Source organism: Lichenostomus cassidix, chromosome 5, assembly GCF_008360975.1.
Source record: "Lichenostomus cassidix isolate B80296 chromosome 5, HeHo_3.0, whole genome shotgun sequence".
In the NCBI taxonomy this organism is placed as follows: Eukaryota; Metazoa; Chordata; class Aves; order Passeriformes; family Meliphagidae; genus Lichenostomus; species Lichenostomus cassidix.
Genome location: NC_139486.1, coordinates 58,336,928 through 58,353,771, shown reverse-complemented (window position 1 = coordinate 58,353,771; position 16,844 = coordinate 58,336,928). Strand labels below are relative to the sequence as shown.

At 38.1% G+C, this 16,844-nt stretch overlaps 1 protein-coding gene across 3 annotated transcripts in view; it reads left to right on the top strand.

The window, feature by feature from the left end:
- Positions 1-16,844, top strand: part of ANO3 (anoctamin 3) — a 228,487-nt gene that overhangs the window by 186,797 nt on the left and 24,846 nt on the right. For all 3 annotated transcript variants that reach the window (XM_085063267.1, XM_085063266.1, XM_085063269.1), the window contains exons 13-14: positions 2,864-2,960; positions 6,437-6,497. In XM_085063267.1, the coding sequence (XP_084919393.1) occupies positions 2,864-2,960; positions 6,437-6,497 (158 nt within the window). The remainder of the gene's footprint in view (positions 1-2,863; positions 2,961-6,436; positions 6,498-16,844) is intronic.

Below are 16,844 nucleotides of genomic sequence, written 5' to 3'. Positions count from 1 at the left end.
CAAAAAACCCTATTCTTATCTATCTTGTGTACTACAAAATGTGAACTTAGCAAATGGTCAAATCGGTTTTGCCAGAAGGATGCTTTCGTCCGGGATGTGCCTTCACCTCTCAGGTGCAGAGAGCTGCCATCAGCCCCCCTCTAGTGGCTGCAGGCAGGAAACGATTTTCTTTTTTTTCCCACATATCCAGCACGGTTCCAGCAGAGAAATAACAAGCAAATTCAGGAGTATGCATTACCGTGGAACCAAACGTGGCTTACCATACCAGCCATAGGTTTTGTGCAGCAGCAATTCGAGAATGCAGAATGATGTCACACCTAAGAACTAGTTTGTCTTGTTTATGACTTTTGCCTGCCTCTGCTCCATGCCCAGGGTCTGCTAGCAGCTGGCTCTTTATATATACACATACAAAAATATTATATAAATATGTATTATTTATTTTATATAGATATATATATCAGCCTATGCCAGGAGTCCATCTGAATACCAGTAATCTGAATACATCTGAATACTAGTAATACAGCTGAATACCATCTCAGCAAGTTTGAAATGGAAAGGAAGAAAGGGTACCCCCAAAAGGGAACAAATATCCCCCCCTCACACTGACTTTTGCCTCTTGTCGCAGTGTCTCTCTTACAGTTTTAGGGAAACAATAAACTTTCATGTCTGATTGAATAATTTGATTATTTAAATGTGTTGTACGGTAAGGAGGAACATGAAATGAGGTGGAAAGACAAAAACCCCAAACACACACTGTGGTATCAGAGATGAGACACTGTGATAAGAAAATATCCATGTTTAGAAGCAGAAGTTTCTCCATTCTGCACATTCCTCTTTCCGGTCAGAAAATAATTGCGTAAGATGGGTGGTGTTACTGAAATGGACATTGAAATGGAGGATGTTCTTTGTCTTGCATGTGTTTATAATCAAGTTTAGTAATACTGTGGTTGCCTTAAGGCAGCACTGAGGTCCCCCAGGGTGCTGAGTTTGTAGTGTTGGCAGTTCATTGCAGCATTCCATTGCAGAAAGAAGGTAACCAAGAGAAAAATCCACAGAATTTGTGTTGAAGAAACTCCACAGTAGCTCCCAGGGCATTTGCATTGTATTCACAGAATTTGAACATGCAAAAACAAAAATGCAGAATGTGAACTTTTACTTGTTGTTTCATATGCTTTTAATTAGATTTTGATCCAAGTGCCCTCCTTGGAACTAAATTGGAGGAAATATAAAGTTATAGTCAAGCAGAAAGGCTTAAATAGTCCTATAGTAGTCCCTTCATTTGCATTCTTTGAACAAATTAGGGCAACATTTATTACCTGCTTTTATTCTCAAGTTAGATGTCAAATTGGTTAGCCTCTATAAAAGTAAATCTGATGGTTTTAGGGAGTTTGATTTTGATGTGACCTATCACTGTCACTATGATTTTGTGGAACTTTGTGTGTTGTTAAAAACAAAGCAACGCTTTAACTCAGGATAAATAATATAGAAAATGTAGTATTTGTCATCTTGAATTTAAATTCAAAGTACAGTACCTTTTGGCCTTATATTTGATAGTAGTTTCCTTTATTGCCAAACCATTATAATATGTGGTTAAAGTGTGAATTTTTGCACTTAATAATTTGAATGAAAATGTAAGCAAGAAAATTCACTGATGTGACACACTAAAATTTCTGTTACTCTGAAATGACTGGGTGTGCTCATTCTGCCTTAACAGTTACTCAGGACTGTTTCTTTGTCAGGTTCACATTTGGTTTAGAGTTTAAGGGAATTGGTGATTCTGGTGTTAGGTGAAATGTGACCAAAGATTAATATTTATATTTAATCTTTTTTTCACATTTACTTTTACGCCAGAAAGTATTTAATAGATGCAGTCATTTGGAAAAAAGCATAATCTTCCAAACAGTATTAGAAGTGTAAATACTGCTTATATGAGGAGAGGTGAAAGTGCAATGTTTATTAAAACAAATTAGTTGGGATTTTCTGGCAATTGTTTTATACTGCTACTTCCCTAGTGTGTCATAGGATCATTTCAGGCATGTCAGCATTGCTAAATGATAGGGAAAAGTGCTTGCTGAGGTTGTTTGGGATGCTTACTCACTGCAGTTAAAATTTGCTTTAAAAATCATTTTTGTGCTTCTGTTGACTCTGTTTTGCCTTTGTGAAAACACTTAGTGTTGTGCTGTACTTTGAATACGAATGGTCCCAGTGAAAACAGGGACTTAATCTTCTTAAATTTTAGGATTCTGAAACATCAGAATGTGGCTTGAAGATATTGATCCCCAAAATAAGATATTCAAGTGGTGTTTTTTTATTAGTCCTATACATAAGTTCTTCGGTAGAAAATCAAAATGCAAAGACTTGAAATACTACTGCCAGAAATCCCCATTAGTGGGTTTTTACGTGTTACTGATCTAAGTGTACACTGTCCTGTGGAACAGACCTTCAGCTGGTATAAATGGTGTCATTTGATTGAAATCAATGTAGATATACCAATGTTGTCTATCCTCTGAATGCTTGGTAACTTCTACATAGTTTAGAAAAATAGGCTGTAAAGAGGTTTGAAAAGGTGAACGATTTTTTGGTTTTCTGTTTGTGATATTTGGAAGAGAATTTGCTAGTGTGAGAAGTGTAACATAGTGCCCAAAAAAATTGTACACTACCCTATGGCCTATAGTGTTCAGGATCCTGATCTGGAATGAGACTTCTCAAGCCAAATATTCGCTTTTAATTTATTTTATTCATTCACTTTTGCGGTGTAGGCACTGCTAATTAACAGAAAACACAAATGGCATAACCTCAGATAATCTTGGGAATGCTAGAAGTGTTTTTATAACCTTTTTTTTTGTCCTGTCTCATGCTGAAGCAAAGAGATCTGCGAGGCAAATGAAACCATTATGTGCCCTATGTGTGAACGCAATTGCACACTACAAAAACTCAACGAAAGCTGCATATATGCCAAGGTAATTATTGTATTATTGCTGTCAAGAGAATTTTCATTGTCTAATGGCTGCCCTTGTTCCAACCAGGATTCCTGAAAAACATGTTGCTTCTCTACAGATGTTTTTTTCAGCCTTTGTAATTCATCTTTCTGGTAAGGGAATGCTCTGAAATGGTTGGGGTTTTTCTAAAATTGCTCTCTGTGGGCATTTCCTGATTAATAAATTCTAATTATTTTCATCAGCTTATTAAGTCCCCTGTGAGTAATACAACTTTTTGTAATGGTTTTCCCTACTTTCCTCTATAACTATCTTCTTACCCTGTTTCCCTTGTTTACTTTGTAATTGAACTTTTGCTCCTGCTTTGCTTTGTCAATCTAATGCAAAGATTTTATACAATTAAATATTTTGCCACAAGAAGCTCTTCTTCAAACTTAAATAATCACAAGAACCTTTGTATACATGCAGTGCTCAATATATTTTGATGTGTGGTATATTCATAATGATGTAAAAGCAGTCTTGGCTTTTATCTTGGTATTCTTTATCCCATAAAATAATATTCCCTTTAACTTAGATCCTGTCATTTTAACATCCCCTGTGAATAAGAAGCAGGTTTTGTGTCTTATTTATATTTACACTGACATCATGTGCTTAAATCACACAAATTTCGCATTTAATGTCACATTGTGAATAATTCATTGCAGCAGAAAAAATGTGGCAGTCCATCCATACTTCATTTACTTTCAAATTGATCCTTTTGAAAAAAACGTAGATGACAACCAGAGAAGACAATAACCACTTATATTCCATTGTTGCAGGCACTCTTTTCTCATATCTACAATTATGGGAATTCATGTGAGCTCCCAGCTTTTCCTGCCAATGCTTTTGTTCTGAAAAACGCATCAGCCTTGGATTAGAGCACAGAAAACAAACATATATTGTCTCCTTTCAGTATTTGTCTGTTCTGGATCTCCCCCAGCTTGGGGAGAGAGAGAATTTTCTTTGGGATGGAATAGGGTTACTATCTCGCCATTCAAATGGCAAAGAAAAAAAAAAAGAAAAAAAACTTTTCTGAAGCTTTTTCTGAAGATTATAATGTAATGCCTTCACTTGCTGTGATGTCTCTGAAGAAAAGTTTACAGCAGCTTCACTCATTACCTCTTTCCACAACCTGCCTGGTTTCTAGCAGGGATTGGGATTTTGGGATTTTTTGGTTACCACCATGTTGCTCAAGTTGAGCAACAAATACCTAAACATGTGCCAGCACTTCAACTGTGTTTGCACAGTAAATGAAAACAATCTGTAATGTTAGAACACTACAGTCTGATTTCAAATCAAATGGCCCTTTGTACTTCCTGAAGCACTGTTAGTGCTGTAAGTGGAACTAACATATTTAGAAATAAGGCATAGGATCTGCTCTTTGGAAAAGAAAATGGCATTTCCTGCTTCTTGCTTGTTCCTGAGATGGAGTTTGTCAGCATTTTCCTCTGGTTTTGTTGTTGTGGGAACATAACTTACTTCTCTGGCTACCTTCTACCTAACCAAAGAGCTAATAAGCAAGGAAAGCTATTTGTGACTAGATTCAAGCATCAGTACCCTTATTCTGGAATAAGTGTTTTAATCCTTATTCAAATAGACTACTGGTAGAGTATATTGAGTTTATTAGGAATAGTGAGTTCCTCTACGAGTTCATCTGCCCAAACCTTCTTGTGTCCTGGGACTTGCCTCATTCATGTAAGGCCTGTGCTCATGTTTCATGTTATTAAACCAGGCTAAATATCTGCCAGGTTTCCCTACAGAGGGTCACTTTGGACTGAAAAAATTAATACTGGAAAAAAATCATATGCTTCAAGTGCTTTTTCTGCCAAGGTTTTGTGTAGTTAGAGGCAAAATACAGAAGATGCCTTTTTCCTTGTTGTTCCTGCCTGTTTCTTTCATCTCCTCCCACTTCTGTATAAAAATGCCACACTGCAGTAAAGTTTATAATTTAAGGGAAAGGCAGGCAATACCCGAATAGCAGCTGACTGGCTGAATGATCAGACTGTCATTCTCATCCACGTGGAATGGACTCTAATCCATGATGATTCACATGGTCTGGGGGCTGCTCCTGCCCCCAGCACACCTTGGCCTTGACTTGGGGCAGAAGGTTGATTCAGGGGGGATTTCAAGTGCCTGAAGCCTTAGCTGATGATGACAACATCAGTGAGGTATGCTGACTCAGCAGGACAGAGTTCTGCAATATTTCACCTCTGCTTGGAGGCTTTCTTGATCAACAGAGTCTCAGATTATGCATTTAGCCTTTGACAGAGCCACGTCTTAATTTTGAGTGTGGTACTGTAAAACTTTCACCTGAATGCTCTCTATGGAGACAATGCCAAATCAGGAGCCAAGCAACATTAATTTTGCTTGGGTTGGTTGGTTGGTTGATTTTTGATTTTCTTGGAAAGATGCACTCCTTCCTGGCCAGAATATCCAAGATCACATCCTCACACAGATCTACATTCAAACCCAGTAATATTCATCAAATTTATTGTGCTGCTTTTGTTCACCTCTCACATTTTCAGTCTCATTATGTTTGTGTTTTCCTTTATGGAAGCAAAGCAAAAAAAAGCAAAATACATATTTGATTGACAGTTGAGCCCACTGTATGATCCTGGCAGGGACCATACTGGTTTTATTGATATACAATAGCAAATAGTCAATTCAATTTCAGAATCATAAAAGAAAATAAAACCATAACTGACATACAGATAAAATATGTGTTTTTAATTCAATTCTCACAATATTATAATAATTTTACTCCATAAGAAATAAAACAGAGGAAAGAAACACAGTTTCTATTAACTTTTTTTGCTTTCCTGAGTTAGTTTTCTTGATTTGTGAGGCAGAAGTAGTAATTAACTTTACAGTTTAGAATTATGGAGACATCTGGGGAGTAATATTTGGAAACTATTTAATATTTTTCTGGAGTTTAGGTGGACAAGCCTTTTAAGAAGGAGAATATGTCGACAATTTGAGAGGCTGAGGTGTCTGGGTAAAAAGGAATACATGCTATTTTTACCTGCAGAGAAATGGCAAAATAGCTAGGTAGAAGAACAAAATGGAATCAAAAGAGACATTAAGGATGTAGAGGGAGAAAAGTGAAGTTTTTTGAGCCCATATAAACCTTACAATAGAAATGGTTGAGATTAAGTTTGACCCAGTACATGAGAAGAATTCTGGATGAAATTTTAGCCTGTCTGGACATGGACAGAACAGCTCAGTTTCTCTGAAACACAATGACTGGTGATGCATGAAATGATAGTCTGGAGCAGCAGATTTCAAATTGTGCTGAAAGACAGAGTGTGAAAAGCCTTGGTAGAAGAAACATGCTAGTAGGATTACTTATTAGAATACTTAGCTTTTAGCTTCTGCCACCATTTATGAACTCTGGGATTATTTGGGGCAAAAGACGAGGTGGCAATATTATTTGTTCTTGATGTATTAATTTTTTTATTCAGGTTACACATTTGTTTGATAATGGAGGGACTGTCTTCTTTGCAATTTTCATGGCAATCTGGGGTAAGTACATGTTTACTTGTTTGGGTTTTTTTATTTTTAGTTCACCTGACCCTTTGATATGATTACGTGATAAAGGGAGATGATAGCTCTTGATAAAAGTTAAAGAAGGATTATGGTTTTGCCATACAAACTAATTGTTTTCATTTTCATTAACTTCAATTTCTGTGCCAGTAGTGGTTAAAGCCTTTTATGGCTAATGTAATGACTGTCTTTAGGGTCTGAAATATCTTTAAGTCTGAATTTTGTATTATTCAGGCCAAAGTCTTTTTAGAGGCAATCATGTAGATGAATTTACCTTTCTTGAGCCAATATAAAAATCACATTTTGTAGAGGATTCTTGTAGAACTAATGAGAATGGTTCTATGGAGGTAAGTAGAGAAAAGTATAGAAAAGGTTTTGTGTTAAGTGCTTGCTGCAATTAAGGTATTTACATTCAAATTCTTAATCTGAATCTCCCTTTTTGTTCACCCTGACATCACACACATCGTGTTGTGGGCTCAGAGTCAAGCAGGAGGATCTCCACAGAGGCCACTGTTGAGCAGGAGTTACCAAGAGCAGTCTTGCCTCTTGCAGAATGTCACTGTAATAATGCCATAAGAGACAAATTTCATGGTTCCAGCATTAAATTCTTGGGAGAATTAGCTTTCACTGAAGCTAATAGGATTTTGCTGCTGGGAAATGGGGAAGAAGAATAAAACAGGAGATAATAATAGAGTCTGTCAATGTACATGTTTGTCAGTGTAAACCCTGAAAAAATGACACCAGTTCACATCCTTCCAGCTGTCTGAATTCAAGCCAGAGTTTTACAGTTTTGAATACAATGGCACACAACAGCTTTATTATGTCATGTGTATGAATAAGAATGAATTATTCTAACTTAAAGTGAAGGAAGAACAAATGTCACAAAGTCTGGAAGCTGGCATGTAGAAAAGCAAGTAACAAAATACAAACAATGGCAAAACATTCAGATAGTTTCATAGACAACAGAAGCACATCCCCATGCCTGTGAAAATTATTATTAGATTGTTAAAAATTAACATGATATAAGTAAAGGGCACACTGCAATTACTTGCCTCAGTGATGTTTCTTCATTTACTCCTAATCTTGCTATTACAGCCTTGCAATTATTAGTTATTACTTTCAGAAATTCCTAAAATATAGTGCATTTAATTATATGGTCACCAGTGCAGACAACACAGGTAGCTTCTCAGCATCTCTTCATCTTTAAGTTCTCCTTCAAGGGGGCTCTTTCCATTTTCAGCTGAGGCCAAGGTTCAAGTGTAAGGAGGAATTTGCTTATGTGACACTGCTTTTTACCACAGGAAAGATGGCATTATATGGGCTAAGGAAGGTGAAAGCTGAGCATTACATTTTTTTCTTCATTTCAAGCATCAGAGTGATAGTCTCACATAATATAGGTGAATCTGTGTCAGATTTTCAGGCTGCTACCAAACATCCTGGGTAGAAATCAGATTCTGATTTTAATGGGACATGTGCTGTTTTTATGACTGAAGTTGAAAAGAATGCCAAAACTCCATATATGGACTAAAATCTTCAATATTTTAAACAAATACCTGTTTTACCCATATTCAGTGTGACTGACAGTTTCTTTCTGTGCATGTAGTTTACTCACATATCAAATAAAACCTCATTGCAACATTCACAGTCAGTTAGTGAGATAACTCCATTCCATCAACACAATCCACAGTCTCCACACTCATTAAAGCATTTTAGAAGAGCATAATAACAAGGACATATCCCACATGTGTGGTTTCCTCTGCCTTTTATTTTGTTTGTTCTATGCCTTTACAACTGTTTCTTTGTCATACTCTTTTTTTCTTTCTGTTTAGACATGTCTGGTAATTGCAAGCAGATTAACATTGCAATTATTAGCATTATAGTGCCATAATTTTACTCTTTAGCTGGACAGAATGGGACCGTGCTTTTTGGGATACCTATATACCTATCAGAGATAATTCATTTCCTCTCATGTTGCATATTTGTTCTATCTAATCTGTACTGACACATTTTAAATAATTTCTACAGATCTAGCCTGCAATCCAAACAGCAGAGCAGTTTGACAGAGGAATAGAAGCTTGTCATTTTTTCCCCATTGATAGTGATTTTAATTCTGTGTCATCTAGTCAAAGATTAGATGTAGTCCCTACTACTCAGTAATTCCATTCTCCCCAGCAAGTTTCAAGTAATGCAAATTAAATAATCCAAGTAAATCTAATCAATGTTGTTGGTCCTTAAGTCAGCAAGAGAGTCAATATCAATGAAAGAAAAGTCTTTTCAATAGTTTCCATCTCAAGACATTCTTTTATTTCAAAGAGTGGGAAAATTTACAAATTTACATTTGTACCTTTGAAGAAGGTACAAATGTAAATTTGGGGAAATAATGACCTGAGTCATTTATCAGATAGATATTATTTTGGATAGAATAGTTTCACTTCAAAGTAGTTGAGGATTTTTTTGGTATTGATACTAAAAATCACTGCAATCCTAGTCACATTTTTCTCTGTTACATTGTTGACCAAAGTTACACAAAGCAGAATCTTACCTGGGTGCTATTTCTCTATATTATTTCTAAGAAAGCAAGTATAACACCCTTCCAGAAAAACCATAACTTGATCATTTAATTCCAAAGTAGAGGAGTGATGCTCTGCTACTGAACCCTGTCTGTTGCATATTGCTGTATCTTGTGATTTTTCCTTACTTTCCAAGACATTGCTTGCACAGTAATGGCTGTAAGGTAACAGCTGCCATGTTGTTTTGTAGCAAACAAAAGGGTGTAGATAACAGGCCAGGATATAATCTGAAGCAGGCATTACAGTGAAGGGTGGGATGGTGTGATATCAGCCATAGGAATGCCATCAGCTGGGCAGCCTGTGTTGTGTTCCTCTGTGTTGTCTGCTGTGCTGGTTTTGTCCTCTGAGGCACCTCCAAAACTCGTGTCATATGGGTTAAGAGAGTTGTCTAAGTGGAGAACTGAAAGAATAATGTAATAATTTTTTTTATTTATTCCTTGAAAGATTTGTTTCCCTATACACTGGGTACCTCATGGTTTGATTCAGCAGTCCCTCACTTGTAAGTCCAGTTAACCTTTTTCTGATATATGAGAGAGCAAAAGATGAGGGCTCTGATTTATGATCTTCTGAAGATAACTCCTGTCCTCCCAGTGACACCCATATGGGTGGTCAAATTTCAAAGCTTCCTCCTCATCTGATGTTCTGGCAGCTTTCAACTCTTGCATTTAAGCTGGAAAGGGCATATTGCCAGAATTTATTTTGATTTTATATGAGAAAAAAGATGTGTTTGGCCTCTCAGTGTTTGTTCAAACATTTAAAAAGAAGGTCCGGGAAGATGATACAGATGTTTAGATTCTGATTATTCTGATTAAATTTTTCTGATTAAAACTTTTAATACAAGATTTCACATATTAATGGAGAAGACAAAAGCAATCATCTTTTTAAACCTCTTAAAATATTTTTACTTCTGAAAACAAATGTAGCTTCATCCTTAATTATTTAATTGACATTGGATGACTAAAGAGTCTAGCTTTTTTTCAGTTAATCAAAATTGGGTAGAGCTTTTGAGCTATAGTTTTTAAGTTGCCCACAATTCTTTGAACAGCGTCACTGATCCTATATATGATTTTCCTGATATTTCAGAGGTTAAAAAAATAACTTGTAAGAAGGAGATATACAGTTGAGGCATATTGTTTAAGCTAAAATTTAAAAATAATAAATTAATATCAGTTGAAAACTAGTTTGAGCTGAGTCTGTGATATCCTAATAATTCAGTAAGACCAGACTGTTTACCCAGCCCTGCACAGAAATAAGAAATGTTCTTATGCAAAACACTTGTACTGTTCTTACCTGGGTCACTCCTTGTATCATCATAAAGCCGTCTGTGGGAAAATGACTCTGACCTCTTCTTAGCACATAAGAAATATCCAAGCAGACCAATCAATACAGATCCCAAAATGACTCCTACAGTCACAGCAACTATTACTCCTTCTTTGTTGGCTTTGTCTGGGAGAGAAAGAAACAAACAGTTGAATGGGAGTAATAAATCTATAAAACCAGTGAGTGAGACTTTCCACCGAGGGTCTGAAACATTTTGCAAACTGTGACTAAATGAGTTTTCTGCAGAAACTTTCTGCCTTTGCAAAAAAAACCAGACATCTCCATCCTTGAGGTGTGGGGGAATAACAGGGGTTTAGGAAAAACAAAAAGGCAGCTAAATGAGTTTTTAGTCAAATAAAAAGGTTTCAGGTTTAATTACTGAATCAACCACTGTTTTTTAATTAAATAAATAGGCAGTAATCATTTCTTGAATGCAATTATTTATAAGCATTTAAGCCAGCAGTTAAAATTGCAGCCTCTGAATTTCAATTTTTCTGTGTGCAAGGTTAAAAGTTCATTAATGCTTCTTGCACCTGTTCAATTAGTAGAATAAATGCATTCCTTCAAGATTTTCCTCAAATTCCATAAAACTTTTCTTCAAGATATTCAGTTTTTCTTGGAACTGAACTTGCTCTTTAACTCTCCTTCCTTTTCAGTCAATGTTATCTAAAAATCAGGTACATTGTAATTATAAGCTATGCATTAACTATGGTGGGAAACATGGAAGTCCAATGCTGCTTCAGTTCTTAGTACAAACTGTACTTTCAATCCTGTGTTAAAAGCTGAAAGCTAATTAATAGCAAAAATTACCATGCCTTCTAATCTTTCCTTTTCTGTTCCTGAAGCCCTGATTCAGAATAGCAGGAGAGAAGAGCCATGACAGTTTTATGTTCCATTGTTTTCCCACGCATACTTAACTTGGTAATTAAATGCACAATGAGTAATTCCTTTGGAAGTGTTTATAAGAAGTCATCTCTGATCACAAAAGTTTCTGAACTTTAAGAAGTTGATGTGCTGTATGTTTTAAATGTAATTGCTACACATCTGCTTTGAAGGTCCACTCCAGTGTAAGTAGGCACTGTCACTACATACCTGTCACTAGGCTCTCCCACTCTGGGAAGTGTTAAATAATGAATTAAAGAGCTAGGCATTTGAAAAATACATGTTTTATTTTGGGGGAGCTTTAATTTTAGTCTGTACTAGGTCACTTACAAGTTCACACATCTCATAAAGCCTCAAGTTCAATTTAAAAAAAAGGTTTTATTTCAGCATTATAGTTTTATTAAACCAGTTGGACTTTAGCTAGATCCTTACCTTCACTGGCATCTTTTGGATTAGGTGATGCAATAGAAAGGTTGCTGGAATTAAGATCCAGCTTTGTTGTCTGCTGAATGGGGTTGAAATTTGGGGTAGAACTGTCCTGCTTCTCCGTGGGTGATGTCAGAGTGACACTGATGGGGAACAACGTGGTGGGGTTGATTGAAGAGTTTTCACTGGGAAGCACTGAAGCCCCAAGGGTAGTGTAGGTGGCTGTGGAATGATTTGGTGTCACTGTGGAAGTAGATGTAGCTGCAGCACTTTTGGTCACTTCAGAAAAGTCATCTGTCGTTCTAAATGTTGCCAAAGACATTTGGCTTCTGTGGGAGTTAGTGACCGAGTTATTTGTTTCATTTTTTGGCACAGTTGAAGAGAAAGTGGTGCCATCAGAAGACCTCAGGGATGTGCTGGGTGCTCCACTGATCATTTCTGGTGTTTTTGTTACATTCTCATTGGCATTGGTAGCTGCTGGTGCAGCATGGCTGATGGTAGAAGGACTTACAGTGGTGGTCATGTGCAGAACAAATCTCTGTGAAGTTGGTTGCACTGCAGGTTGATGGTTTTCTGTAATTGAGATATTTCCTGTACTTGTGTCTTTTACTTCGCCAGCCTCAGTATTGCTTCTGTTCCATTGCAGTCTCACAAACAGAAAAAAGAGAGTCATTCCACAGGAGGGTTGCATGGTGCTGAGTTCAAAGTTTGTTTTATACAGAATCTGCAAGAAATTCACTTTCAATTATAATTTTATTTTACCAAGCCAACTATTCATTTAACACCCAAATAAGTTGATAAAAGAAGTTAGTGTTATACAGAAGAAATCTCATTGATTTACCATGTGTTGATGCTGAGAACATTATGTCCCTGAGTGTTAATGATGTAAGAATCACCTAAAATAATACTGATGATCAACAAAATTGATCTCATCTTGCTCAGTATCAATATCAATATGATCTCAATGTGCTTATGGAGATGTTGTGAGATAGGTTGCATGACTAGAGTGTTGTCATGGAGGGCTGCACACTGTTTAGGAGAGACAGACCAGGAAGGGCATGGTGCTGGAGTTGCCCCATGTGTGAGGCAAGTCTTGGAGGAGGAAATGGAGGAAGTCTTCTACAGGCAGCTTGAAGCAGCCTCAGAGTCACAGCACTGGTTCTTGTGAGGGACTTAACTACCCTGACATCTGCTGGAGAAGCAACACAGCAAAGCACAAATAGTCTGGGAGGTTCCTGGAAAGCACTGACGACAACTTTCTGAAACAGGTAGTAGAGGATTCCCCAAGGTGTGGTGTGTTGCTTGGCCTCATTCTAACAGATGGACAGCCTTGTTGGAGGTGTGAAGGCTGGGGGCAGCCTTGGGTGCAGGAATCATGGGAGTGTGGAGTTCAGTACTGGACAAAGAGGAAGCAAGACAGCAAGTAAAATTACAACCACGATCTTCAGGTGAGATCTTTAGCCTCTTTAGGGATCTCCTGGAACAATCTCATGGGAATAGGCCCTGGCAGGGAAGAGGGGTCCAAGAGAGGTGGTTGATATTCAAGGATCACTTTCTTCAGGCTCAAGAATGATGCATCCCACTGAGAAAGGAATCAGGCAAAGCCAGCAAGAGACCTTGCTCTTCACTGACGTGATCAACCCTCAGGAATCTCTGTCCCAGGTGCCCAGGATAAAAGGTCAGAGAGAGACTCTTCCTTGTTCAAGAAGGATTGGGTTAGAGAACACTTAGACAAACTTGACATTCCTAAATACATGGGCCCTGACAGGATGAATCCATGAGTGCTGAGAGAGTTGGCAGATACCATAGCTAGGCTGTTGACAAACATCTTTGAAAGGTCTTGGTGATCCAAAGATTTGCTTAAAGACTGGAAGAAAGCAAGTGTCATCCCAGTCTTCAAAAAAGGGAAAGAAGGAGGATCCAGGAAACTACTGGCCAGTCAGCCTCAGTTCAGTTGCAGAGAATTGCAATCAGTGGCACAGGGTCTGGTTGGAGGTCTGTCACTAGTGGTGTCCTCCGAGGATCAATACTGGTTCCAGTGTTGAACTTACTCATCAGTGACTTGGACAAAGGGGCAGATGCCACCTCAGCAAGTTTGCTGATGACACAGAGCTGGGAGGAGTGGCCAATACCCCAGAGTGCTGTGCATCCCTTCAGAGGGACCTCGACAGGCTGGAGAGATGGGCAGAGAGGAGCTGTCTCAAATTCAACAAAGGGAAATGCAGTCTCCTGCACCTGGGGAGGAATAACCCCATGCACCAGCAGAGGGTGAGGGCCAGCCTGCTGGAAAGCAGCTCTATGGAAAAGGCCCTGGGGGTCCTGGTGGGCAGCAAATTGTCCATGAGTGTGCCCTGTGGCCAAGGAGGCCAGTGGTATCCTGGAATGCAATAGGAAGAGCACTGCCAGCAGGTCAGGGAGCTGATCTGCCCCTCTGCTCAGCCCTGAGAGGCACATGTAGGGTGCTGTGCCCAGCTCTGGCTCCTTGGGACAGGAGCAACACACAGCTCCTGGAGCAGCTCCAGTGAGGGCTACAAAGATGATGAAGGGATGGAGCATCTCTCTGAACAGGAAAGGCTGAGGGAGCTGGGCCTGTTCATGCTTGAGGATGACTGAGAGGGCATCTCATCAATAGATCTAAGTATCTGAAGGGAGGGTGATAAGAGGATAGAGCCAGGCTCTGCTCACTGCCAGACAACAGCACAAGAGTCAATGTGCAGAAACTGATGCACAGGAATTTTCACCTGAATGTGAGGAAGGACTTCTCTCCTGCTTGCACTGGAACAGGTTGCCCAGAGAGGGTGTGGAGTCTCCCTCACTGGAGATGTTCAAGAACTGCCTGGATGCAATCCTGTGCCATGTGCTCTTGCATGACCCTGCTTGAGCAGGGAGGTTGGACCAGGTGATCCACTCCCTTCCAGCCTTACCCATTCCATGATTCTGGAACAAAAGCCTTTTTGTGTAAGAAAATTCCGTGGTTCTATAAACAGGTCTCATACTCAGAAGGGAATAATTCAAAAGTGCTTTGCTATAGAATGAGGTTATGAAACATATATGGATGGTATTCTCAAGGCAATGCTTTCTGGGCAGACAGCAATTCCAAGAGCATGCTAAAGAGTTATGCTCCCTTGTGAAGAATTAGAATTCTAATAGTTGCAATTAGAATTGTTACAATTAACCTGGAAAATTGATAGATAATATTTTGTGACCTTGAGTAGTGAGTGTCATATGAATGCTGCCTGGAGCAGATTGAAAACGAAATCAGTCCAGAGGTCATGAATGAGGCTGAATTTGTGCAAACTTCTTTTGCTATAGGAAACTGTAAACTGTGTATTAGGCATTAATTTGCCAAATGTTAAATTGAGAAGAATGAGAAAAACTCATCTTTATAAGTCACATGATTGCAGTAGGTTTGCTGTTCAGCATAACTGTGGGGTTTTGGTGAGGGGTATTTTTAATATGTGTAAAGCAGATTGATCTGCTTTATACATATTAGATGATTGAGATCATCCAGTTTTTAACTCCCACACATGAGCTCTCATATGACAGCACAGTAAATTGCATGATAAGTTATTGTTCAGCATCATTAATTAATTGGGGGTCCATGTATGTGGATACTTTGCCACCTGAAGTAAAGAGATTTATACCTGGAAAAGTAACTATATATTTTGTCTTCAAACCTCTCCTAATTTATTATGCTTTTTCCTGTGGGTGTTTTATTTGAGGGTTTGTGTTTTGTTTTTTGTTTTGAGGTGTTTTTTTGGTAGGGGTTGCAGAGAGAATAAGGGCTGGTTTTATTAATTTGTTTGTGTTTTTTTATTTGGTTGTGTACTTTCCCCAGCTTAGTTTCTTTGTATGTAACACTGTCAAGAGCAATGTGAAGAACACATACAGTGACAGTAGGTAGGAGTCAGCTGTGGGTAATGTTCTATCAATGGATAATTAAATATCACATTGAGGTATCTCATTTCAGCTTTATTCTTACTTATTTTGTGCTTTGAAGGTGGCACCAATGCTTGAAACACGTGTGTGCTTAATACAGTGTCATTTAATCTATTTTTTAATGTATAGTCCATTTCTCGACGCTCTTTATTGCCTAAGTTAAAATCAGTTCTATGGGGAAGAACCTATGCTTGGAAAACATTTGTAACTTTCTTAACAAAAAGAAAAGAGAGATCTTCTGCTTGTCTGTTAAATTCAGGATAACCACTTTGATCCCAAGCAATCAAGCCAGAGAAAACTGTGTTGAAGTTAAATTATCAGCTCCAGTTGTGTTTACAGTACAAACAATAGCCCTCCAGAGGACTATTAAATGCTATAGTGTCTGAATGTTAGATTTTGGTTCATTAGTAGAAATAACTGTAAAAAAAAACCAAACCCAAAACCTTGAGGAAAAACCCCTAGAGTTTTCAAAACACATGCTTTCATTTTAATGGTCTTATTGTTTCAATTCAGTGATGTGTTCTTTACATGATTGTATTAATAGTCATATTAGTGAGCAAAGTGTGTTTGGCCAAATAGCTTATTATCCTTTCACTGTAACTAAATTACACAGGGAAGTTGTGCTCCATTCACATTGACTGTAATTTTAATTCCCAGAGCAGTGTACAAAGGAGTCAGTATCCTTGCTGAGCAACTTCTTTGTAATTTTTTGTGATTTTCTTAACTTGTGTAATCTTTGGGGGGAACCATGGAGAACAAAACCCCATGCTTTGAAAGTTGTTGCAGTTCTCAGGCTGCTTGAACTGCTTCCTTTTGTGTACAATGCTTAACTCTTGTTTTCCTAATATAACAACGTTCATACAATTTAGAAAAATTGAAAAAAGGTTTTCAAGAACAGTCATTGCATTCAGAGCTTAATATGCCAGCAGTGCTATGGATGAGCCAAATTTGCAGGAGTCCCCAAAACTCACATTAACTGGTCGAGTGTGTGTTTGAGGAAGCTCTGAACAGATTGTTAATGGAACAAACCCAAACAGATTGTGCTATTTGGTTCACTGGTATTCACATTCCTCAGTACCAGTTCAGTGAAAATCAGTGCAGCAGGTGTAGCCTGAAGTGAGTGGAACTGACATTGCCATGGGGTTGGGCTGCAGTTCAGTCATTATTTGAGGTCACCAGGATGTGAATA